The following is a 26,759-nucleotide window of genomic DNA, read 5'->3' on the forward strand; positions in this document are numbered from 1 at the left end:
GCCTTCCTTTTATTTTTATTTTTCTTTTGGTTGAGGTCGCGTGGGATCAAAGGCTTCTACTTATTTCCTCCTCATTTTTCACCGCCTTCAATAGCCTTACTGTGGACTTTAGAACTAAAATCATCCTTTTCCTTCCGAGGTTTAAAATCCTCGAAAACCCTAATCCTTCCCCTCCCTGAAAAACCCACCACATGCAAACCCTACCCAGCGTACTATCATAATTTGTTAATTTTCATTTTTCGTTAAAGAAATGACGAAGATTTATGGAACCGGACTGTATGATTTCCGGCGCCACAGGGTGGCAGAGTATCCGGTGGGCATAGAGGCGCTTCCGCAGCAGCCGTCTACTCCGCATCTTCCAGAGAAGCCGCCGGAGTCGAAACCCGGCTCCAATTTGCCCAGCTCCATTACACTTAATGAGATCCAGCGCGACCGATTAACGAAAATTGCAGCTGATAATTGGGCGAAGACATCGGTTGCAGGCCCCAAGAAGTTGTTTAGTTCTGAGCTCGTTAAAGATATTTACTATACGGAATTAACTGTAAAGGGTAAAGACGAATTTTTACTGTTTGCACTTTGCTGTCTTGTTACTAATGAACTCAGATGAGCCTTACCGCATACTCCTGTACCAGTGTTTCTTTGTATGCTAGGTGACTGTTCAAGGGACTCTTCTCCCTGTATTAGCATTACTTGATTGCATTAAGCACCCCGTACAAACGTCATTTCAATGCAGTCTCCCCTTTTACCCACATCATAGTGTGATAGAAACTGAATGTGCTCTTAATCAGTTTGTAAAGCAAATGTGGGATTCTGTATCCCAAACTATTTTTCTCTAAGGAACCTCTCCTTATGATAATTCCTGGCACAAGTAAAAATGAACATATTAATCGTTGAATGTATTGGAACCTTCGTCACTCTTCATATAAGATCTTATTTTATAGCATTTTTTTTGTTGCAAAGTTCTAAGATGTTTCTGGTTCCCTATGCAGGTACCAGTAGCCATTGTAGTTTGCACTTCAACCTTTTCCGTCTAGCTATACCTCATCGTGTTTCTGAAAACTTGCTTTATAAGATCCTTAAGATCTATAAACCATACTATTTGACAATTACTTACCATGGTACCTGCCCCCATTGTTTTCCTGAGTAAATTTTGCATGTCTCCTGTGGAGTTGGTAAGCATGCCCCTTGTTTGATCATTAGGAATTGGATATGAATCTTGAACTTATGAATAAGTCTAAAGAACTAGGCTATACAATTTACCAGTTGAGTTACACGGATGCTTCGTATGTCAATATTTATAGATACTTACATTCCTTTTACAAGTTTTTGGTAGCTTTGTTACTAAAATCTGTTTGTTTGTAGCATATGGAAAAGCAGCTCTTCATTCCAACTTTAGCAAAATAATCTGAATGTCCATCCAGTTGTCATATAAGCTTGGAATTGGAATTATGGGACCAAAAAGTCCGGTAAAATGGCAAATACATTTTCAATCTCTGCCGTGTTTCCACACCATAAAAGCCATATGATTTATCTGCTTCCAGAGTGGGACATCCTAAAAATTAGGAACTGTTCAGTCTGACCTTGTTCTAGCTCATTACGTAGGCCCCAGCTTCCAGCTGGGCAACAATTGTTTTACAGCATTCACTACTCATTCAAAAACCACTGCTCAATAAATACGAGCAGTTCCACCAGATGTTTTGCACATGCAGCACCAGGTTTAACACAGATTCTCTTCCTTCCCTGGAATTATCTCCCATCAAGATAGCCCAAGCTGATCCCAATGACTTAAAAGACTTAGGGCCTTGATATCCCATATCACCTGCCAAGCAAGAGTTTTTTTTGGAACATTTGGCAAACAAGTTAAAGAAAGAGTTGGCAAAGATTTTTTCGATTACCAACACCTTTTATACCTTCTGTAATCTGTAGGCTCTCCCCCAAAAATCTTATATTATGGTAATTTAGAACATTCTTTTTTAAAATGAACTGCTACCATCCAAATGTGAAGTCGTATAAAATATCTTATAAGATACCCATATTAGCTTATGAGTTTCATGAAAGATGTATCCATGTACTCATATCCAAAGCCTGGATTAATTTTTGACCAAATTATGAGGTTCTAAACTTTGCCAATTAAATCTTGGCTTGGGATCTACACCCACACCCTAACCCTGCAGTGGCTTTTAGAGCTAGCTACAGCGTGGTTAATAGGTAGGCTTTCTACTGGCTCCACTAATTTTATAACTGTTGCTTTAGAAGAATGGTTGCCGATTTGTTTATGGAATTGAATCTGATAATAAGCAGTTAAACGATTGTAATTCCTACGACTTCCTTTAATGATTGAGAACATGATTTTAGCAGAACATGTTTTCAAATCAGTTCAGTAGATAAGAACCTGTTTCATATTCTTACATATCAGTTCAGTAGATATGAACCTGTTTCTTATTCTCATTTACAAATCAATTTACTAGATATAAACCTGTTACATATGCAAATTTACACATGCACATGTGCATCGGATCAATCAAATATAGTTGTTGATTTCTGATTACTGACTTAAAAATTCTTTGATGTAGGTGGAAGAAAGCCAGTGCCATTGCAGAGGGTGATGATACTGGAAGTCAGTCAGTACCTAGAGAATTACCTTTTGCCAAACTTTGATCAGGAGACTGCTACGTTTGAGCATGTAATGTCGATGATACTTATGATTAATGAGAAGGTATAGAGACAATTCATGTGAAAATAATTTACTTTGTGCAAGTATCATTTGGTCGATAAACAGGTGCAGAAAAATGAATCCTGTGCCACTGTTTAAATTATTCGATTTTAAGAGAAGATTAGGGCTGAATGTTTACTTTCTGCAAGGCTACGTAAAGAAACTAGTGTCACAAATGCCTAAGAATGTGTAGATTTGAAATAGAAGAATCGAAACTTACAATTTGTAAAATTGATGACGATGAGAAACAGGAAAGAAAAACTTACAAAAGGCTATGAAGTCATTAATCACCTACACATAAAAAATGCCTTTTCATAAAATGATAAAGGTTGTCTTGTTGGAAAATTGGCAACTGATCTAAGCAAGCATTGTTACCATAGGAGGGAATTGTTCTGTAGTGCTAATGATGGATCCTGGACTTGAATTTCACGGGGGCTATTAACATCCGAATTTCTTGAAACTTGGAGGTTTCCCTCTTTTTTGTGACACTATACTGGTTGCTAAGGCTTGTAAAGGAGAAAATGATGCCTTGCAGTTCATGGCTATGGAAAGATATTATACTCCTGTTTGATGGCCATTATAAAAAAAAAATTGTGGAAAATGATGGTTTGAATAGTAATCGGAGAATGTGTGATTAAAAAGTTAGGAAAAGTTTTGGGCTTACGTGTAGAATATTTTATAGTGCGAATGTATTGTTGAAAATGAGTATGCAAAATAAAGGGTTTTAATTTAAACAGTGAAAATGGGGCTACATTTCATGCCTAGTTTAGTTGGTTTGACTGTTCACATGTGAAGTCAAGTTCTAATTTTTCATAGCTGTATGCATAGTGAATGATTATTTATTTATTTATTTATTCGTTTTTGGGAGATTCAGAAGTTCAAAGTTTGAAACTTTCATGTTCCTTATCCCCTCCACTCCCCAACACCCACACAAATGTGCCCCTTAATTGAAATTTGGAATTTGCAGTTTCGAGAGAATGTGGCTGCTTGGGTTTGTTTTTATGATAGGAAGGATATGTTTAAGGCATTTCTTGAGAAGGTTCTTCGCCTGAAGGAGGTATGTTCCTATGATCTTTTATTAACAATTGGGCACCATGTCTCCTTTCTTCAGTTATGAAAGTTGTATAATCTGATGTCTGTTGGAGTTTGTTTACAAGAGTTTTCACATTCCTTTTTGTTTTCTGGAGGGTTACAGATATAGAAGGCAGAATATTCATAAGTATTGTTATTATTTTTAAATAATTTCTACAATGCATGGTTGTTTGGGGTTTATGTCTGTTGATTATCTATAACTATATTTGCACTTACTAATCTTGTGGCAAATCACGCACCATAAGAAATCATGCGATCTCAACATTCTGTGAAATCCTGTATATTTTCATTTATTTTCTTATAGTGCCATTGGCTCCTTCCTTAGTTACATTCTGCTTCAGTATTTGGTTTCTGTTTTATTGCAACATTAGTTTTTTCTGCTCCACTAGCACTGATGCTTAAAGATATATTATATTCGGAAGCCTGTTACACAGGTTGACACTGTGGTTCCTTGTATAAATGTCAATTCATTGTTGACTTTATTTGAGGCCTGTGACATCAATGTTAACTACCATAAAACACATGTATTGCTTCAACACAACTAGATAGCAACTGGTTTGCAATTCAACAAAACATTGTGCGTGATGATATATCTTTGTATTATGACTGCAGGGAAGAAGTCTAACTATTGCAGAGAAAACCAATTATCTACTTTTCATGATCAATGCTTTTCAGGTATTATCCTTTTCTGCTGTATGCTTTGGGTTTATACAATGGATGTTAGTGCCAATGAGATTAGATAAGATTGTCGAAGATTATGATTATATTATTATTATTAGTGTACCATAAATGGATTGCTTCTACCATATTTTGTTTGATTTTGGTTATATATAATGAGAGAGAGAACTTCTCACATTGGGAGGCATTGAGTCTTTGACGTTCTCCGTCATCTTATCCAATCTCATTGATAGTTAGGCAAATAACTCGTTCATTTCTTTCCACTGTTAATTGCTTACCTAGCTTCTTGTCATCTCAACTAGTTTAAGGTATTCTCCATATGCAAATATCTGAATGTAACTCTGGCATGACCAATGACATACAAGTACTATTTGACCATTTAAAGTATATTTTCTTAGAGCTGAAAAGATTACTACATTATGCGGAGGGTTTTTTCTTGGTAGAGACTAGTATGATCACCATCTTTTCTGTTCTTGCAAGCACTTCTTTCTTGCGTAATTCTACTCATTAAATGTCTGTAAACAATTTTTCGGAACTGGAAATCCTCAGGGCTTGTTCAAATTCTGAATCTGCTTGTTTATTCTATGATTATGCACTTCGGCTTTTCATTTGTGTTTCCTTTTCTTCCATATTCATAACCTATACGTGTTGATCAAAAATGTCATTTTCTCCATTTATTCACCTGTCACTCTCTTCCATTGTTTGTTGAAATAAAATCAATACCTATTGCTATTGTCTGACAGTTTTAAGTGACATGGCCCGTAGATGCACCCCATCTCATGGATGCACCAAATTACAACAGCCAATTTAATATTAATGTTGGCTATTGTGGGGTAACTCCCAAGAACTTCTAAGGCACATGCAATCTCTTAAATAATCAAATTAAATCAATCTTGCCACTCTGATAGGAACCAACTCAGATTATATGGCAAAAGAACAGAAACTAAATTATATGAATAAACTACATAGTTAATGAGCATTCGAGAGGCTAATCTCTCTCCCAATTTGACTTGTTCTCAACCGTACGCCTGCCCTATCTTCTCTGCAAAAACTTCAATCATAAATGAGGTGAAAAAGAATTTCTCAGTCTGGGGAAGTTGGTGGAATTATTTAGCCAACCTACTACTACTAACATAGTGTCCATTGGAACCCCATAACATGTTGCACCCATCCACAAAACTTCTGGGTTCTTCATCAAGTCAGTCGAAGTAAACTTAAGGATAGCAAATCCATTGAAAATCACTACTACTTTGGCTGATCCATTGTGCTTTTCACTTTCATCATCTTCAGGGCAATCGATACAGAATTTAGGAAAAGTTCCACAACATCGCCCATATCGATAGTATCCTTGCCATTTTTGTCCCCCAACTTTACCCCCTTCGATTTTGTCAACTCTTTTTCAATTACGAGGACCTGTAGTTACTTCTTGTGGCGCTAGGCACTAGTGTATTTTCTTCAGGGGACTTAATCCTTTTTCGTCTTCGATTGAAGCTCAACCACAGAAAGTCACTGAGTAGGAGTTATGGATTTAAGGATATAAATTGATTTGGGAAGTGATTGCTTTGGGTGCCTTGAAATCGGAGTGATCTCATGGGTTCTGAGGTATAAATAGTTGTTGGGCCATTTCCCTTTATTGTACCTTGGCCCATTCTTTCTTGGGTTTGATGAGGTGAAATTTTGTAGTTTTTCACTCTTTAAGCCAACTCCATACCACAGCCTAAACCCACTTCAGCAATTGCTATTCAGCCATCTTCTCCTGATTTAGCCCATTAATCAAGCTCTACAAACATCCTTCAACGTCATGCAATGAAGCAACGAACCTGAATCTTTGATGACCTTCTTTCATAGTATGTTCTTACCTCATCAACATCGGATCTGTGAAATTCCGTATGGGTTCTATTAGAATCCCAATGTTCCGCCTTAAAATATCTCAGATCCATCCGGTTTCAATGCTGAAAATTTGTCAAAAGAATGGCCCTCTGGTGAAGTCTGAAATCGATTGTTGAAAAGTCCTTTAATTCTTCCTCGACTTTGAATTGGACGCCCACTATCCACTGAAACAATGCCCATGCTCCCCCATCAAAGCACACGATGGTGGCTTCCACCTTTTCCCTCTCTGACAACTGAATCACGTATAAATGTTGCTCCTATCTAAAGCAGCCATCGTCGAACATTGATATTTTTATTTGGGCTTTCCACTCCAATTGAAAATCATCTGCTGAACTTTTGCTGCCCATGATCAAATTTCTGCACGAGTTACCCAATATCTGTCTCCAATTCTTTGTTGAAGTCTGTTGTCATTTGCCCTAGAATCAATGGTTTGCTACCAAATAATAGGAACCAATGGAGATTATGCTGCAGAAGAACAGAAATTAATTTCTAAATGTATTTATGAATAAACTGGAAAGGAATTACACGGTTGATGAGCATTCAAGAGGTTCATCTTTCTCTCCCAATTTGACCCATAATTTCTGCCTTATAAGAAATGGATACTCCTATCCCCCATTTTATATATGCCTCTTAACATACCATAATACTCTTAAAAAACTTGCAATTAACTGGAACAAGCTTGAAGGTATCTAACACACACACACACACACTATCCCTGGTGTCGCTTGTAATTCTTCCATAATTTAATTTGGGTTAGGAAAATGGAGGATCACTACTACTTTGCTTAGAGTAATAAATAGTCATTTTTGCCTCTTCTCATTTCGTATAATAACACACGTATTTTTTGGAAGTATTTTTTCTTCCTTTTACTAAAATTCATATTTATCTGGTTGTTTATCCTTCTTCTTCAACTATGTTTGATAGAGCTTAGAAGATGAGATAGTCAGTGAGAGGGTCATGAGATTAGCAAGTCTGGAGTGCTGGCATAGCTTATCATATGGTCGTTTTCAGGTACGCTTCATATGTTCAGTTGTTTTTTGTGGAGATTGACGTCACTTAGTTTAATATTTACTTTTTTTTCTTTTTTCTCAAATTATTTTTGTTGTTCTCCGCTCCTTTTAATCTGTGTTTATTTTATTTCATTTCGTTTCCATGGGTTGTAGATGGAACTTTGCCTCAATGAAAACCTAATGAAGAAATGGAGAAGGATTGCCAAAAGAGCCAAGGATGCAACTAAACGAGGGGAGTCTTTTGATCCCACAACTATGATCGAAGCTCAGTTCTTGCGAAATCTCATTGAAGAGTTTCTAGAGGTATTATATACTTGACTAAGCATCTTTTATGATATGATGACTTCTTTTTCGCTAGGCATGTTAGTGTTTCTTTTGTCCTCTTTATTTGCAGGTGCTCGATTCTAAAGTTTCCCCCCTCAAGCAGCAAAATGACGAGGATGATAATGTAGTTAATGTAAATGAGTATGAAGTTGATGATGCTGCTGTTCTGTATTGTGAAAGGTTTATGGAGTTCCTTATAGATCTTTTGAGTCAACTGCCAACTAGGAGGTATATTTTAGATTGAATTTATTTTTGTTTCATAGCTAATTCTAGTTACAATTGAGATAATTTTGTTCATCTCCTTACTCCATCACTCCTATTATAACATCTCTTCTCACAAAATTTAAATTCATTCCTCCCTTCCATTTGAGTGGGAATTGAATCAAATAAATGTGATGCTATAGGCTGGGGACCATGAAGTTCTTGAAACCAACCATAGTTCTATAATATATGTCTTCTGCTTCAATGACTAATACTCGGGCTAGAAACTGAATAAAGTTGATGACTGACAAGTCTGATAATTAAGCAACCCCTGAAGTTAATAAATACTGGCGATCCATGGTCTTTCCATGTTCTGTGAAATTCTTAAGTTTCTCACCGCTTGCCACAATGATTTGCAAGTGTTTATTGTTCCACAAAACTAAGAAGGTTAAATTTTGGATTGATTGCCTTATTGGTAAGTGTGATCTCAGTGAAGTGTAATGCAATATAGTTGCATAAGATGGTCCGCCATTCAAGGCACAACTTATCAATTCATGATATTAAATTCCTTATGAATCACAATTGAATGAATTTACAGGGTTTTAAGTCATAGCTGATCTGCGATGGAACAAAAACATGGGACAGGAATGCCTCTCCTTCAATAATTTGAGGCACTTGCAAGGGGGGAGGGGGTGGCGAAATGGTGATGGGGAGGTTAGCAGATTTGGACAATCGCATATGGAAGTCAAAAGAGTTCTGACTTCTTCAATCATTCTCTAAGGAACTGGAAGAGTTGACTGTAGTCTGCCTATGTGCAATCTAATTTGTATTAATTCAGAGTACTTGAAACTTTCTATGGAAGCACAGAGACTTGTCAGGGTTCCATTTGGCTTCAATTTTGTTGTCTTCATTTCTAGAATTGAAATGGTCAAGAGATTGTACTTGGTGATTGGCTATCAACATCTTCTTCTTCCTCCCTGCCGGCACGAGGTGGGGAATTGCAGAAATAAAAATAAGGTGGGTGGAAAGAGGAAGGGATGGAGAAGAAGATTGGACATATGTTTTGGAACTTTGACTGCTAGATCACATAACTCTGAAAAGAAGGGCTTGGCCTCAATTTCTCTCTTATGGGGGGTAGTTTGAAACAATTTTCTCGTGAAATATTGGGCATTCTAGTTCTCTAAGTCATTTTGACACAGTGAAAACAGTATTTTTCTTGTCTCATGTTACTTATTGTTTTGGGGAACCACAGTTCAATTTCTTTGGTTACTCTCAATCCTCATTCTGTTTTTGGTGATTTTCTCTCTTGGAGAGTTCTACCAGCAGTTTCTTTCTGATGGCTACTCAAATACACGTTTTTTGTTTGATCTATGTTAAAGGATTGTCCCTTGAAATGAAGTTACTTGCTGCTTGAATTTTTTCTTGATTGCTTGTGAAGTGCTACTAAGATGTGTATTTCATAAAGCTACTGCTTATTGTCTCATTTTGTTACTTTTGAACAGGTTGGTTCGGCCTCTTGTTGCTGATGTTGCTGTTATCTCTAAATGTCATTTAAGTGATCTGTATAGACATGACAAAGGGAAACTTTTTGCACAGTTGGTGGACTTGCTTCAGTACTACGAAGGTTTTGAGATTGATGACCATAAAGGTAGACAAATGACTGATGACGAGGTGCTTCAAGCTCATTACAAACGTCTTCAGGCTTTTCAGCTTCTTGCATTTAAGAGAATTCCAAAGGTGTGTATTCTTTGTGTATAACATGGGATTAAATTTTTCTTGTCTCTTGGTTCCACTTAACATGACTAGACATGTTTCGGATGGAAAACTCTTGTAGGGGGAATATAACCTATTTAAACCCCTTTATTCTTTTCTCTTTGCAGTTGCAAGAACTTGCGTTGGCTAACATTGGCTCAATTAACAGGCGTGCTGACCTGTCAAAGAAACTTTCAGTACTTTCTCCTGAAGAACTAAGAGATTTAGTATGTGGAAAGGTCAGTATGGCAGCTAAATTATTTAGTTTAGGAATCCAAAATTTTTTAGAAACATTATTTCAAAAGAGTTATTCACTGATGAATCGATAAGAGAAATCGAGAGACTTCAAAATGTACTAACCTAGCATTGTTGTTAATGTGCTGAATATCTATTGGGGAAAGAGATATTATGCTGATCCTGACTAAACTTGGGTGCGCTAGCTAAAGCCAGTAACTTTTATGCCAACTAGAAGCATGATACAGTTGATATCATTCTCCGGGATAAAGACCATTAGAGTAGCCATGATTAAGCATGGCATTGTTTTGAGGGGAGGTTGCTTTTGTTTATACTTAAGTTATCTGATAAAGAACAGATTTCTTGTTGATTTTGTAGATCAATGACTGAATTGCAGAAGTTGGGATGCCTGCATTCTTTCTTCAATTAGTTACTTCATGCTGCGATTGGATTCTGTCTTTCCAAAATTTCTAAAAATGGTTTTGTAGGATTTTTATCAGAATTATTGTTTCATAACTTCTATCCATTTTCTCATTTTCCTGATTCTATAAAAGCTTTACTCCTTTTGTTCCATACTTTTAGGTTGATTTCCAAAGACAAATCTTTATTTATATTTTCATGATGTTGGCATTTGATTTCTATATTATCTATCTGCCCTTCTGAACTGTAAATCTCATAGATAATTAGTAGTAGCTGTGTTCATTTCAAGCAGAGGACATCTCGAATTGGAAGGTGTAACAGTACAATTTGATGTTTGAAGTAGCACACGTTTCAAAGGATTTGAAAGTTTGTTCTTTCAGTGGGATAACTGAATTTTTAACATTGGGACTTTGCCATGTTGTCTCATTGTTTATTTCTGAATTGAAGTGAAGGTGACTAAGGGCTTGAGGTGAACAAAATGTATATGGCTGAGTTTTTGAGACAATTCTGGTTGTCCGTTCTCGAAACAACAAAAATAATCTTGTGTTACAGCTCAGTTGCCTGATCCCACTTGAATGGTAGTGTTCGAGATACTTGGTGGTTGAATATGAAAATGTGGTCATGGAGCATGATAAATATGATAAAACTGAAAACACGATCATGTAGCGAATTCTGTTTATTTTGGAATGCTATTGCTACATTAAGATGATGAATGGAGTCAAATGGGTGTCTTTGTGTAAGCTACTCATTGATATAAATGCTGTGCTCGGCTAGAGTGAAATATTTTTACTTGTTTGCAAGTCCTCATTTTGATGAGAGGCTTGACTTCCTGTTGTATATTAATATGATAGGTGCCTATATATTGAATAGATAAGTGGGCCATTTGCGTACGTATATATATATGTAAGTCATAGATTTCTTGTGACAATGCTTGTAATGTACTAGACTGGAAGTTTCAAATGCTAAATTGAGTAGATTCTTCACTTTTGTCACATTATATGTTATTACATGATAGGATTCTTCCATTGAGTTTGCTTCATAATGTTTTTGATAACAATTGTAACACTTGCGCTCATATTGTGTCGGTAGTGTTTGTACTATCCCTAATTCTGAGAAGCTTGCCAAACAATGTGTTATAGCTTGTCTAATATTAGTTTTTAATCATTTTGACTGGTGCACATTTATAAATGCTACATTAACCCCTTGTTTGGTTTGTATAAAAATTATATTTTTAGTAGGTTTTGATATAAGTCGGTGAAATACATGGTTGAAAGTTGATATGGTCCCGTGACGTGCAGTTGACAATGAGTTTTACGAAATGGGGGCCAAACAGGGGCTAAAATGATGATGACAAAGCAGAAAGCTGTTTGGAAAATATGAGTGGAAAGACAAAGACAAAGACAAAGAAAGAGAACTGACTATATTGATTAAGCTGATTTAGATGAAGTTTAATGTTTCGAATTGAAATTCAGCAATTTCGCATCTGACCTGCCATTTGGTTTCCACCTGATATAAACATCCTTCCACTTATTAACTCTTATTAACCTTACAATAGGACGTAGAAACCTTCTATTTATTTTAAACAATAAGGAAATCTATGGGGGAAGTTCTCTAAACCCTGCTCTTTATCACCGTCTTTCCTGTGATCTGTTCAATCATAGTGCATTTAGTCTCTGTTAATATCACACTTATATGGTGGTGGTGTAAATGCTAATGCAACATATTCTATTATGTCTTGAATTGCAGCTCAAACTTGTGCCGAAGGATGATCCATGGTCGGAAAGAGTTGACTTCTTGATTGAAGTAATGGTTTCCTTCTTCGAGAAACAACAGTCTCAGAAAGAGGCCATAAATGCTCTTCCACTATATCCAAATGAGCAAATAATGTGGGATGAAAGTCTTGTACCTAGCATCAACTACTCCGGTGAAGGGTGTTTGGCACTTCCGAAGCTTAATTTACAGTTTTTAACACTTCATGATTACCTTCTTAGAAATTTCAATCTCTTCCGCCTTGAATCAACATATGAAATCCGTGAGGATATTCAAGAAGCCGTCCCACATCTTCTTGCTAACATTAATAATGAAGGAGAAACTGCTTTTCGTGGTTGGTCAAGAATGGCTGTACCAATTAAGGAATTTAAGATCAGAGAGGTCAAACAGCCAAATATTGGGGAAGTAAAGCCATCAGCTGTTACAGCTGAAGTTACTTTCTCCATTTCTAGTTATAGAGCACAGATAAGATCAGAATGGAATGCCCTTAAAGAGCATGATGTTCTATTTTTGCTATCCATTCGCCCTTCATTTGAGCCGCTAAGTGATGAAGAAGCAGCCATGGCAACTGTTCCCCAGAGGCTTGGTCTTCAATTTGTACGTGGATGTGAAATTATTGAAATACGTGATGAGGAAGGAACTCTAATGAATGATTTCACAGGTAGAATCAAGCGTGATGAGTGGAAGCCTCCAAAAGGAGAGCTGAGAACTGTGACTGTTGCCTTGGATACAGCACAATATCATATGGATGTTTGTAATATTGCAGAGAAGGGTGCGGACGATGTGTATGGTATGTTCAACATATTGATGAGGCGGAAACCCAAGGAGAACAATTTCAAAGCAATTTTGGAATCCATAAGGGATCTAATGAATGAAACCTGTATTGTTCCTGATTGGTTACATGACATATTTTTGGGGTATGGGAATCCTTCAGCGGCTCAATGGGTTAATATGCCCGACCTCCTTGAAACAGTAGATTTCATAGATACCTTCATTGATGCTGCTCACGTGACAGAGTGTTTTCCAAATTTTGAGGTTTTTCTCTCTGTTCACATGATTTAGCATTAATCTATTGCAGTGCAGCTGTAATGTGTTTAGTGGACTAGAATTCTTGACTATAATATTTTCTTTATTGTCTTTTTCTTGTTTCCAGATTTGCTTTTTAAACTCTGATGGAACAGAAAACTTGCATCCAACTCCTCCTTTCCGTATTAGGTTTCCCAAGAATCTTAAAGGCAATATCCATGTTCTTCCTGGCTATGAGAGGTCTACAGTTTCTTCAATATCTGAAGCCAGTATCCCAGATGATCATTCTGATAAAGCAAAGCTTCTGGTTGAGGCTTACGTTCCTCCTGATCCAGGTCCATATCCACAAGATCAGCCAAAACAGAATTCCGTCCGATTTACTCCAACGCAGGTTCATGGAACTTTAACTATAGAGTTTGGAATTTTGGTGAAGGGATCTTTTTCCTTGCCATTTTCCTAATTTGCTATCTCCACCTCTTGTTCGTGTATAAATTTGGTGGAAAATTTGTTTTTTCCCCCTTGTTTTGACTGTCTGTCTGATTGAATTTTATGTCTGCAGAAAGGGAAAAATTTAAAATATTTAAACTGCGAGTGGTTTCTCAAGAATTTTAAATTGGACCTAGTGTTTTCCATGTTTTTCACTGAAGACGACACGGACATGATCACTTTTATCATGTCTATAATTCATCATTTATCATGTGAATATCCAAACGAATTTTCTCCACCAGCCTATCTCATGTACTGCTTTCCCTTTCGTGGGTCATACCTTTTAAACCGAACAATCTCTTTTATTTTATTTTTAAGTATAGGTTATTCAGCAAATCCACCAAAGTGATGTAAACTACTGCTGTGGTCTCTTCTAACCACCCCTCAACAAACTCGAGTGCGTGCGTGCGCACATACACACACACATATGCACACACAGAGAAGGGGCAAAATAGGGTAAGGGGAACATGACCTCCTTTTTCCAGCTAAAATAAGGAATGAAACCTCCTTGTCATGGTTATGTTTTAAGGAATAATCTATGCTCATATGTTATGATGCATTTTTAGATAACTTGAATTTACTATGTAAACCTTTTGCTGAAGCTTGTCGTGTTCTGCTTATATTGTTTGGGTTGCCTTTTTCATTCTTTTTATCGTAGATTATTTAATTGATAATAAGATTGCAGAATATGGCGAAACAAATAGCAGAGTTGTAATGCATTCTATTTAATCCTGATTTGTGGGCCGTAATATGTTTAGCTGTCAGGAACATTCCAGGAGCATACATTATACTCAAAGTGTTGTGATGACACGCTAATACTGCTTTCAACTTTTGGTAATATTTGAAAGAAAATAGTTCTAATGAGATTCGGCATATCAGAATTGGGCAATGGCGAAGTTTTACCCATGAATTAACTAAGCATGCTAGATTCTTGAGGAATTGCATATGATTTCATATCATTTAATGTAGTTTACTGCTATGCTTTATGATTCTTCCTGTAAGAAATAATGGTATAAATTTGTTTGCATACATTTTTGTTGAACTTCTAATTTTTTCTTCTTTTTAAACAGATTGGAGCCATCATTTCAGGCATTCAGCCCGGGCTGACCATGGTGGTAGGTCCACCTGGTACAGGAAAGACAGATACTGCAGTGCAAATCTTGAATGTGCTTTATCATAACTGCCCTTCTCAGAGAACTCTGATAATTACTCATTCAAATCAGGCTTTAAATGATCTCTTTGAAAAGATAATGGAGGTAAGAGATTTCTTGCAGAGGATCTTTCTTTTTGCCAATAGTCATATTATATTCATTTTGAAAAGTAACTTTTGCATGATTTTATTTTTCCTATTTTGATTAAAATGTTTAATTTATGTTATCATGACTTCAGAGGGATGTGCCAGCTCGTTATCTTCTTCGTCTTGGGCAAGGTGAACAAGAGCTGGCAACTGAGCTCGACTTCAGTCGCCAAGGCCGTGTGAATGCTATGCTCGTTCGGCGGCTTGAACTTCTCAGTGAAGTGGAACGCCTTGCAAGATCTCTCCAACTGCCTGAGGATGTAGGATACACTTGTGAAAGTGCTGGATACTTCTGGTTGCTTCATGTGTATTCACGCTGGGAACGATTTTTGGCTGATTGCGCTTCAAATAAAGATAAACCAACATATGTTCAGGATCGCTTTCCCTTTAAGGAGTTTTTTGCTAACACTCCCAAGCCAGTTTTTACGGGCCAGTCCTTTGAGAAAGACATGCGTGCAGCCAAGGGCTGCTTCCGTCACCTAAAAACTATGTTTGGGGAGCTTGAAGAGTGTAGGGCATTTGAATTGCTGAAGTCAACAGTTGATCGATCAAATTACCTGATGACAAAACAGGCAAAAATTGTGGCAATGACTTGCACCCATGCGGCTCTTAAAAGGAAAGATTTTTTGAATTTGGGCTTCAAATATGACAACTTGTTGATGGAAGAAAGTGCTCAAATTTTGGAGATTGAAACTTTCATCCCCATGTTGCTCCAAAGGCAGGAAGATGGCTATGCTCGGCTTAAACGCTGCATATTAATTGGTGACCATCATCAATTGCCTCCAGTTGTTAAAAATATGGCTTTTCAGAAGTATAGCCACATGGATCAAAGTCTATTCACAAGATTTGTGCGTCTTGGAATCCCTTATATTGAGCTCAATGCCCAGGGTAGAGCTAGGCCCAGTTTAGCTAGACTTTACAACTGGAGATATAGAGACCTTGGTGATCTTCCATTTGTAAGGGAGAATGCTGTCTTCCACACAGCAAATGCTGGATTCTCATATGACTATCAATTGGTTGATGTTCCTGACTACCATGGGAGAGGTGAGACTGCCCCTTCTCCCTGGTTCTATCAAAATGAAGGAGAAGCTGAATATGTTGTTAGTGTCTACATGTACATGCGTTTACTTGGATACCCAGCTAACAAAATATCCATATTAACAACATACAATGGTCAGAAACTTTTGATTCGTGATGTTATTAACAGAAGGTGTCTCCCTTATGACTTCATTGGTCCACCACACAAGGTAAGTCGTCCTATCCTCTTTGGTCTTTGACACTTGCAAATGCTGGAATTATTAGCTTCTTGGAAATGTGCCTTCATGTTTCTTTGTATTTTATTAGTATCATCACTGGAATCTTTGTGGTTCCTTTTTCATTTTCCTCATGCTTATCAACTCCGATTTCCCTTCATGTAATGTTGTAGAGAATATAATTACATAGCATGTGCAAGATCATAAAAAAATATATTTCGGGATGACTTAAATGAATTTTGAGTAGGTGATAGTTTAAAATACATACCAGAACATGGATCAATCTGGGCATGTCTTACAAGAATATGTAACCCAAATTTCGTTCTTATTATTTTTATTTTTATTATTTATTATTTATTATTTTATTTTTCTCATATGATGTGTAGGCAGGCTAATTGATAGGATCTATATAAGGATGAGGTGAATGAGAAATTAATCGTACAATTCTCACCTAGTAGTCTCTATATCTTCAGTACCAATAGTAATAGGACAATAGAGAATAGCTAATTTCCTCTTGTTATGGACATGGATTTAGGTCATAAATGTTGGACAAGCGAACTTTCAAATTTTAAGAGACTTTAGGGTCTTAAATATCTGATCAGAGATCTAATGCTCCAATTAGTTTTTTAATGTCATATGGAGAGGGAAGTCATGCAACTGACATTCCCAATCAGATGACTGGCTAAATTGTCTAGTGATGACTTGCAGAAAGTTGCTTTAGGGAGGGATTTGCATAGGCATGCAGAGCAGGGATAGAATGTGAAGTCGTCTAATCATTTCCATTCCTCCTATCTTATTCTAGCGCTTTATTTTATCATTGCTTCCATCTATGTTGTAGGTTACAACTGTTGACAAGTTTCAAGGACAGCAAAATGACTATATCTTATTATCTCTTGTTCGTACTCGCTTTGTGGGACACCTGCGTGATGTAAGAAGATTGGTTGTTGCAATGTCTCGTGCTCGATTGGGATTATATGTTTTTTGTAGACGCTCTCTTTTTGAGCAATGCTACGAACTGCAACCTACATTTCAACTTCTTCTTCTGAGACCCGATCGTCTCGCTCTAAGTCTAAATGAAGTAACAGCATTCACAGACCGTCGCCTTGAAGACACTGGACAAAGCCAACTTGTTAGTGGCATTGACGAGATGGCTAACATCGTCAATTATAAGATGCATAAGGTCTATGAGGTATCCTTCTTGGCTCATAAACTCATAACATCTTTTTGTCTGATAGCTCACCACTTCAACTGTGCTTTCAGTTTCTTGCCTCCTTTGTCTTTCTTCAAAATTGCTGAAATCTTGGTCCTATGCCTTAATCGTGGTTTTCAAGCCTAGTTGTCTAGTCACCTGAATGCTAAAATGTTTACCTCTGGTTATGGAGTTTCTTACTTGCCCAAAATATGAGCCCGTTTGGTAGCCATTTTCTTCAAAATAAATTTTTCTCTCTCTTCATTTCAACCACACATTCTTTATTAAAATAATATTACATGTAAATAAAAAACTTTTCTTTATTTTTCAACCACATATTTCACATCAATTTACTGTTCTAAAATGCATTTTTACATAAAAATGCCTATCAAACACTGCCTATATCTTTTTCTGCTTTACCTTGGTATGTCAGCACCCATTTCAGATACTTTTTTATCGCTTATCTTTCTGTCATGTCCGTTCTCTCTATCAATTAATAGTGTTGATACCATGATCTACAGGGCTCAGAAATTCACATATTGATGAACTTTTTTCTTTTGGAATTTCAGGCACGAGTAATGAGTCATCAACTAAATGAATTTTCAGCTTATTCAGGACAAGTCCCTTTGACAATAGATGCATCTGAGGAAAACGGCTTACAGAGTCTGGAGACCTCAGTTCACACTACTGATGTTGACAATCATAACTTGTCAAATGGTGCTGATGAGGATATGCCACCTAGTGTAAAATCAAATGAATCAACGCAACCAGAACCTTCTACAAATGGGAAGATGCCACTTCTTAATAATTTAAATGTAGAAACTGATGCAGAATTGCAAGATGACGGTATGGATGGAGTGGCGCTTGAAAACAGTAGAATTGATGAGAGTAAGATGGAGGAGTAATCAACTGAACTCTACTTCCTGAGAGCTGAGAGAGCCAGGGTTATAGCAGTTTTACCTCGTGTTGCCACCTCTGGAGGTTTGTCTGTTTAAATGGTTCATCATCTGCAGGACTCGATCCGAGGTCCAAACATTTAAAGCTAAAGCTAATATTTGAATCCACGAATATAGCGCTGCAGCCTTCTTCACTTTGTCATACTATTCAGAATTATGTAACCTAGATTTGGAAAGCTCACTGCGCAAATGATCCATGTAGCAGACAGATAATTACAGGGGTGCTTAATGATATTTGCGATATTGTCTAGTGGAAACTGCTGAAATTATATATATGTACACTAAGCTGAAGAGGTAGAATGATATTTTTTTCCAGTCATCTATATGGATACATCCGTTTGGTATGTGAACTTCACAAGTTCTTCGAACGTGAAAATTGTATATGCCGTATGACTCAGGAACCGTCGACTGTTGTGTTAGTTGATCTGTTTGCTTCAAATTAATGTAGGCATGGGCATGGTATGAACATTAACTTGTCAGCTTCTTCGATTAATTATATTGTCGTGATCTTTTTGCAGCCTTCCTACGCATTTTTATCTAGGATATCTATACAAAAATAGTTATTGATTGATTTCTACTCAAAAGTATTGGGATTTTCTTTTAGTGATGGAAAGAATGAGCATGTTAGGTGCACTATATTAAGATTAAAGGAGATAAGACCTCCCTTTTTTTTCTAAATTTTTTTTGGTTTTGTTGGGTGACTCTCTTTTACAGAAGGTGCATGCATTGACTACTCTTGCTTTCAGATGGCGATTCTTTGACTTTTAGGGAAATTTCATTTGTACCTGGGCGTTTACATGCCCCTCACATGGGGGTGGGGCCCATGCATTTATAATGCATGGGCCTTGCCTCCCATGTGAGGAGCATGTAGATGCTCGGGTACAAGTAGCTCAGTCCAGACTTCTATGCATTGAGAGATCCGTATTTTGACTTTTGAATATGTAACGAAAACCTAAATGCATGGGCCTTGCCTCCCATGTGAGGAGCATGTAGATGCTCGGGTACAAGTAGCTCAGTCCAGACTTCTATGCATTGAGAGATCCGTATTTTGACTTTTGAATATGTAACGAAAACCTGCAAGCTTCAAATGGTCACAAGCTACTTCAACTATTGAACATCCTGTTGGGTGCAAGTTGAGGCAATGACCTAACATGCTTATCTTTGAATCTCAATCTTCAACAAATCATGAGTTTGGGTCATTTTTGTCTTTCAGCATGAGAAAGAACCCTCCTAGCATTAAAAGATTGCGAGCTCCAACTTCTATTCTCTGGTTTGCTTCAACCTTCGTGCATTGACGTTTTCTAGCTTCAATAATTTGTAGGGTTGGACTTTGTTCATACCCAGAGGTCAAAAAAGAAAATCTCTCTTCGCATCTATACATTTCATGAGCTCGAGCTCTATATTGCTACTCTCGAACGAGTGACAGAGTGAGGTTGTAAATCAAATGATGAAATTAGTGCCCTTCCAATTAATTATATATAATACAGCTCTTACGAAAATCAACTACTGTTCCTAGTCTATGTTTTGCTTATGTTCATAAACATTAAAATTACTTTTTATCCACATGAAATCAAGTACTATTTACATATTCACCATTTGTTTCTATCTATTTATATTTATATATAAAATCGTTCAAAAACAGAAAGAGCAAAGCTCACTAGATTGGATGTTGGCTATATCTGCTGTTCTTTCTCATCTTGACACATGGCATAGAAGATGGGCAGGATGCAGCCTCGCAATGACCCTGGAGCGGATTCCAATCACACTTTTCGACATGCTCTTACTTTTTTTTTTCCTCAGATATATTTAGGAGGACTCCTTTGTGGAGCTCGATTCGTGGCTGGCTCGGGCCCGCATTAAACGAGGGTCTGAGCAAAGCTATGCTTTCCCGGCTATATATATATATTGAAAATTTGAACACTTAATATTTCTGTGGACAATACAATTTGAACTTTGTCTATGTTTAATGCAGTATGTTGAATGAATGTCTCATGTTATATCTACTAAAAAAAGTGGAAATTACGTAGGGTACTTATGACCCAAATCCCATTAATGCATGGAGAAAATGGCTACAATCATGGCGCGTCCCCTCAGCACAAGCACACGCCATGCGCAACAAAGAGAAATGTTCAAATAATGTCAATCTGTTGGTTCGCAATTCAAATAATAAAATACAAGACCTAGATTTAATATGAATAATAAAATCGGACTTCAAGAATTATTGCTATGTCAAAATAAGAAGTCTATTCCCTGAGAACTCAACCCCTTAGGCAAAGTCTAAAAGTGCGACGGCAATTAAAGCAAAGAAGACTTGCAAAAGAGGCAAGGCAAACCATCCACCTTGAAGGAGACATAAACCTTTACTTTAACAGACATAGGTAAATCCAAAAAGCAAGACTTCTAAATCGTAACACGTAAATACATAGCAGAATCGGTTATTAGTTCACCACTAAACGGCCACCACCTATCATTTACTATAATGACCAAAACGCCAAGAAAATCTATAAATATTTGTGCTTGGGAGAAGAAGGGCATGCAAATTCAAATATCTCTCTTCCAACTAGAAAAAAATCAGCTTTCAAAATAAATAAATAAATAAATGATAATAATAATAATAATAATAATAATAATAATAATAATAATAATAATAATAATAATAATAATAATAATAATAAAAGAAAAGGCTTTTATGGCTAGCGGCTCACGAGTTGGATTAGCTCGCCACACCCATAAGCGAGCTCATGAAGCGAGACGAGACGAGACGAGCCGACTGAGATGATCAAAGCCAAAATCAAACAAGTTGGCTTATGATCGACTCATCCCAAAATGAGCACGACCCAACTTGCAAGTGTGCTGAGTTGAGTAGCCTCAGCTTCACCTAATAACATCTCTAGTCAAAGATTAAGTGCTCCATGTAAGGTAAGGAACTGAAGGTGCTGGAAAACTGTAGGGTCTGTACATTATGTTGATACATGCAAGATACACGAGATATAGCTGAGCATAAGGCAGATGCAGGCACAGTCGAAACGTGGATATATGAATTGTAACATAATGCAACAGTTAGCTAAAATGGTTGATAGATGTCCTTCACGTTTGGAAGAGTTTCAAGGAGGTGTATGGAAGACTCTAAACATTGTGCAGCATCAACAGAAGACAAAGTCTAGAACCTTTCATGAGGAGACTTTGTTTAAGCATTTAAGTCAAATTTCCAGATTAATCCATAATCGTGTATACACTTGTTTAAAACTTGTACACGTGTAGAAGGATGTTACAATGTTCTCATGTTGTAGAAAATATAAGGAAGTCAATCTATGCCAATGGTTAGAAGTAATCTTTACGCTTCATTCAAATGAAATGAAAGCATAAATAGACCATACTAGCCCTTCTGTGAATCATCCAAGGATGCATCGAGTGATAGGAAGCTCGTATGAGGTCCGAAGACAAATAAGGATTTGTAATACAAGTTGCACCTACTACCGTGTTTTTTGATATAAAATAGTGTACATTTCCTCTCTATATTTCTATCGAAAACCTGTAGGTTCTCCAAACTCTTGTGCTACATACTAATAAGTGTGTTTTACACACTTATTCAAGTCACAAAATGTGGATGATTGTTAGTAAATATATTGAAATTGGCTTAATTCTATTTAAGTTATGTTTTATATGATAAAATTGATGGTCATGGTGGAATTTAGGAGAACCAAGCAAAATGGACTAAAATGGAAGAAAATTAAAGTTTAGGGATCAAATTGCAAATAATTGAAAGATGGCCCAGAAGAAGAAACGAAGGTATGAAAGAGTTGAAGACCAATTAAGCAAAGAAATGAGGTATTGAAAGAAGAAGAAGAAGAAGTGAGAAAATATATCAAGAAACGAGAAAATGGAGTTTGGGGACTAAAACTCAAAAATTGGACTTTTGTTTATACTAAATCCCATCGTGCTAGAGAAGGGTGGTATTTCGGTGGTGGAGAATGAAAAGAACGAATTAATTTCTGATAGGATTATTACAGGACGGAGAGTTTGCAATGATTATCGCAAACTCAACGTTGCTACTCGAAAGGATCACTTTCCCTTTCCATTTATGGATCATATGTTAGAAAGATTGGCACGACACTCCCACTACTATTTTCTTGATGGATATTTTGGATATCATCGATCCCAGTGGCACCCGATGATAAGGAGAAGGCAACTTTTACCCGTCACTAGGGTACTTTTTCTTACCATAGGGTGCCATTCGATTTGTGCAAGAATCCCACTACTTTTCATTGTTGTATGATGGCGATCTTCTCTGTCATGTTAGAGAAACTTATAAAAGTCTTCATGGATGACTTCTCAATGTTTAAATCTTCTTTTGATGAATGTTTGAAGTATTTAAGCTTGGCATTACAACGACGCAAGAAGATGAACTTGGTATTGAACTAGGAAAAATGTCACTTCATGGAGAGCATTGTGCTAGGACATCGGATTCAGCAATGGGATTGAGATGGACAAAATAAAATTCAAGTTATTAAGAAATTACCACCACCTACATCAGTTAAGGGTGCTCGTAGTTTTCTTGGGCATGTCGAGTTTCATTGATGATTGATTAAGAATTTCTCAAAGATACGCAACCCTAGTGTAATATGGTAGTTAAGGATGTCACTTTGATTTCTCTAAGGAATGCTTATTGGCTTTCAACACACTAAAAGAGAAACTGATCTCAGCACCAATGATCATTGCACCGAATTGGAGTTTGCTATTCGAGTTAATGTGTTATGCAAGTGATTTTGCCATGGTGGCCATATTGGGACAGCGTAAGAATAAAATATTCCATGCAATCTACCATCTAAGGAAAACTTTGAACGATGAACAACTCAACTATACCACTTCTGAAAAGGACATTTTAACTATAGTCTATGTCTTTGATAAATTTTGATCATATCTTGTGAGATCAAAGGTCATAATCTACACCGATCATGCTGCTTTAAAGTACTTGATGACAAGAAAGGGCGCCAAATCGAGACTCATCCGTTGGGTGTTACTCTTGCAAGAGTTTGATATGGAGATTAGGGACAAGAAAGATAGTGAATATGTAGTAGTCGACCACTTGTCTCAACTTGAGTTTGGAGAGCTAAAGAAGTCAGTAGAGATAAATGAGATTTTCCCAGATGAGTAGATGTTTAGTGTGGGAGATGTGCCTTGATATGTTGATATAGTAAATTATCTGACCAAGTCTAGCTCTACTTGATTATTCAAGTCATCAAAGAAAGAAATTTTTCGTCAACTTGAAATACTATTTTTGGGAGGATCCCATTCTCTACAGGCAAGGGACAAATCAGATTATTCAGTGATGTTTTGCTGAGGATGAAGTATCTTGAATGTTAGAGAAATGTCACTCATCTGCATACTCATAACACTTTCAAATATCAGAGACAACCACTAAAATTTTGCAGCCCGATTTCCATTGGCCTTCACTATTTCAAGATGCTTTTAAGTTTGTAAAGGTGTGACAAATGTCACGCATGAAAAATATATCGAGAAGGAGCAAGATGCCTTTGAATAGCATTCTTGAGGTAGATCTCTTTGATGTGTGGGAAGATTGACTTTATTTGATCATTGCCTTTATCGTTCTCAAATCAATATGCACTTGTTGTAGTTGATTATGTCTCCAAATATGTGCATGCAATAGCATTACCAACCAACGATGCTAAGGTAATGATTTAGTCCTTGAGAAAGTACATTTTCACCATCTATGAAATTAGTGCCCTTCCAATTAATTATGTATAATACATCTCTTACGTAAATCAACTACCGTTCCTAGTCTATGTTTTGCTTATGTTCATAAACATTAAAATTACTTCTTATCCACATGAAATCAAGTACTATTTACATATTCACCATTTGTTTCTATCTATTTATATTTATATATGAAATCGTTCAAAAACAGAAAGAGCAAAGCTCACTAGATTGGATGTTGGCTATATCTGCTGTTCTTTCTCATCTTGACTCATGGCATAGAAGACGGGCAGGATGCAGCCTCGCAATGACCCTGGAGCAGATTCCAATCACACTTTTCGACATGCTCTTACTTTTTTTTTCTCAGATATATATAGGAGGACTCCTTTGTGGAGCTCGATTCGTGGCTGGCTCGGGCCCGCATTAAACGAGGGGCTGAGCAAAGCTATGCTTTCCCGGCTATATATATATATTGAAAATTTGAACACGTAATATTTCTGTGGACAATACAATTTGAACTTTGTCTATGTTTAATGCAGTATGTTGAATGAATGTCTCATGTTATATCTACTAAAAAAAGTGGAAATTACGAAGGGTACTTATGACCCAAATCCCATTAATACATGGAGAAAATGGCTACAATCATGGTGTGTCCCCTCAGCACAAGCACACGCCATCCGCAACAAAGAGAAATGTTCAAATAATGTCAATCTGTTGGTTCTCAATTCGAATAATAAAATGCAAGACCTAGATTTAATATGAATAATAAAATCGGACTTCAAGAATTATTTGTTATGTCAAAGTAAGAAGCCTATTCCCTGTGAACTCAACCCCTTAGGCAAAGTTTAAAAGCGACGGCAATTAAAGCAAAGAAGACTTGCAAAAGAGGCAAGGCAAACCATCCACCTTGAAGGAGACAAAAACCTTTAATAGACATGGGTAAATCCAAAAAGCAAGACTTCTAAATCATAACACGTAAATACATAGCAAAATCGGTTATTAGTTCACCACTAAACGGCCACCACCTATCATTTACTATAATGACCAAAGTGCCAAGAAAATCTATAAATATTTATGCTTGGGAGAAGGGGGGCATGCAAATTCAAATTTCTCTCCCAACCAGAAAAAATTCAGCTTTCAAAATAAATAAATAATATAATGAAATAATAATAATAATAATAATAATAATAATAATAAAAGAAAAGGCTTTTATGGCTAGCGGCTCACTAGTTGGATTAGCTCACCACACCCATAAGCGAGCTCATGAGGCGAGACGAGGAACTGAGCTGATCGAAGCCAAAATCAAACAAGTTGGCTTGTGATCGACTCATCCCAAAATGAGCACGACCCAACTTGCAAGTGTGATGAGTCGAGTAGCCTCAGCTTCACCTAATAACATCTCTAGTCAAAAATTAAGTGCTCCATGTAAGGCAAGGAACGAAGATGCTGGACAAATGTAGGGTTTGCATATTATGGTTGATACATGCAAGATGCAAGAGATATAGCTGAGCATAAGGCAGATGCAGGCACAGCCAAAACCTGGATATATGAATTGTAACATAACGAAACAGTTAGCTAAAATGGTTGGTAGATGTCCTTCACGTTTGGAAGAGTTTCAAGGAGGTGTATGGAAGACTAAACATTGTGCAGCATCAACAGAAGACAAAGTCTAGAACCTTTCATGAGGAGACTTTGTTTAAGCATTTAAGTCAAATTTCCAGATTAATCCATAATCGTGTATACACTTGTTTAAAACTTGTACACGTGTAGAAGGATGTTACAATGTTCTCATGTTGTAGAAAATATAAGGAAGTCAGTCTATGCCAATGGTTAGAAGTAATCTTTACTCTTCATTCAAATGAAATGGAAGCATAAATAGACCATACTAGCCCTTCTGTGAATCATCCAAGGATGCATCGAGTGATAGGAAGCTCGTTTGAGGTCCGAAGACAAATGCACCTACTACCGTGTTTTTTGATATAGAAGAGCGTACATTTTCTCACTATATTTCTATCGAAAACTTGAAGCTTCTCGAAACTCTTGTGCTACATACTGATAGATTCAAGTCACAAAATGTGGATGATTGTTAGTAAATATATTGAAATTGGCTTAATTAGATTTAAGTTATGTTTTATATGATAAATTTGATGGTCATGGTGGAATTTAGGAGAAACAAGCAAAAATGGACTAAAATGGAAGAAAATTAAAGTTTAGGGACCAAATTGAAAATAATTGAAAGATGGCCTAGACGAAGAAACGAATATATGAAAGAGTTGAAGACCAATTAAGCAAAGGAATGAGGTATTGGAAGAAGAAGAAGAAGAAGCGAGAAAATATATCAAGAAATGAGAAAATGGAGTTTGGGGACTAAAACCCAAAAATTAGACTTTTGTTTATACTAAATCCCACCGTGCCAAAGAAGGGTGGTATTACGGTGGTGGAGAATGAAAAGAATGAATTAATTTCTGATAGGATTGTTACAGAATGGAGAGTTTGCATTGATTATCGCAAACTCAACGTTGCTACTCGAAAGGTTCACTTTCCCTTCCCATTTATCGATCAGATGTTATAAAGATTGGCAGGGCACTCCCACTACTATTTTCTTGATGGATAATTTGGATATCATCGATCCCAGTGGCATCCGATGATCAGGAAAAGGCCACTTTTACCCTTCGCTATGGTACTTTTTCTTACCATAGGATGCCATTCGGTTTGTGCAAGGATCCCACTACTTTTCACCGTTGTATGATAGC

General features: G+C 36.8%; 1 protein-coding gene across 1 annotated transcript; it reads left to right on the forward strand.

Moving 5' to 3' along the window:
• Window positions 1–33: 33 nt before the first annotated feature.
• On the forward strand, window positions 34–18,808 carry LOC111386174 (intron-binding protein aquarius). Its single transcript, XM_023010632.1, has 15 exons — window positions 34–548; window positions 2,574–2,716; window positions 3,681–3,770; window positions 4,418–4,480; window positions 7,298–7,384; window positions 7,537–7,686; window positions 7,778–7,935; window positions 9,411–9,645; window positions 9,789–9,899; window positions 12,061–13,119; window positions 13,238–13,501; window positions 14,667–14,852; window positions 14,986–16,140; window positions 16,985–17,335; window positions 17,905–18,808. Exons 1-15 carry the CDS (start codon window positions 251–253, stop codon window positions 18,238–18,240), a joined length of 4,686 nt encoding a protein of 1,561 aa, XP_022866400.1. The 5' UTR covers window positions 34–250; the 3' UTR covers window positions 18,241–18,808.
• Window positions 18,809–26,759: the final 7,951 nt, after the last annotated feature.

This window comes from Olea europaea, chromosome 3, assembly GCF_002742605.1.
Source record: "Olea europaea var. sylvestris chromosome 3, O_europaea_v1, whole genome shotgun sequence".
NCBI classification, from domain to species: domain Eukaryota; kingdom Viridiplantae; phylum Streptophyta; class Magnoliopsida; order Lamiales; family Oleaceae; genus Olea; species Olea europaea.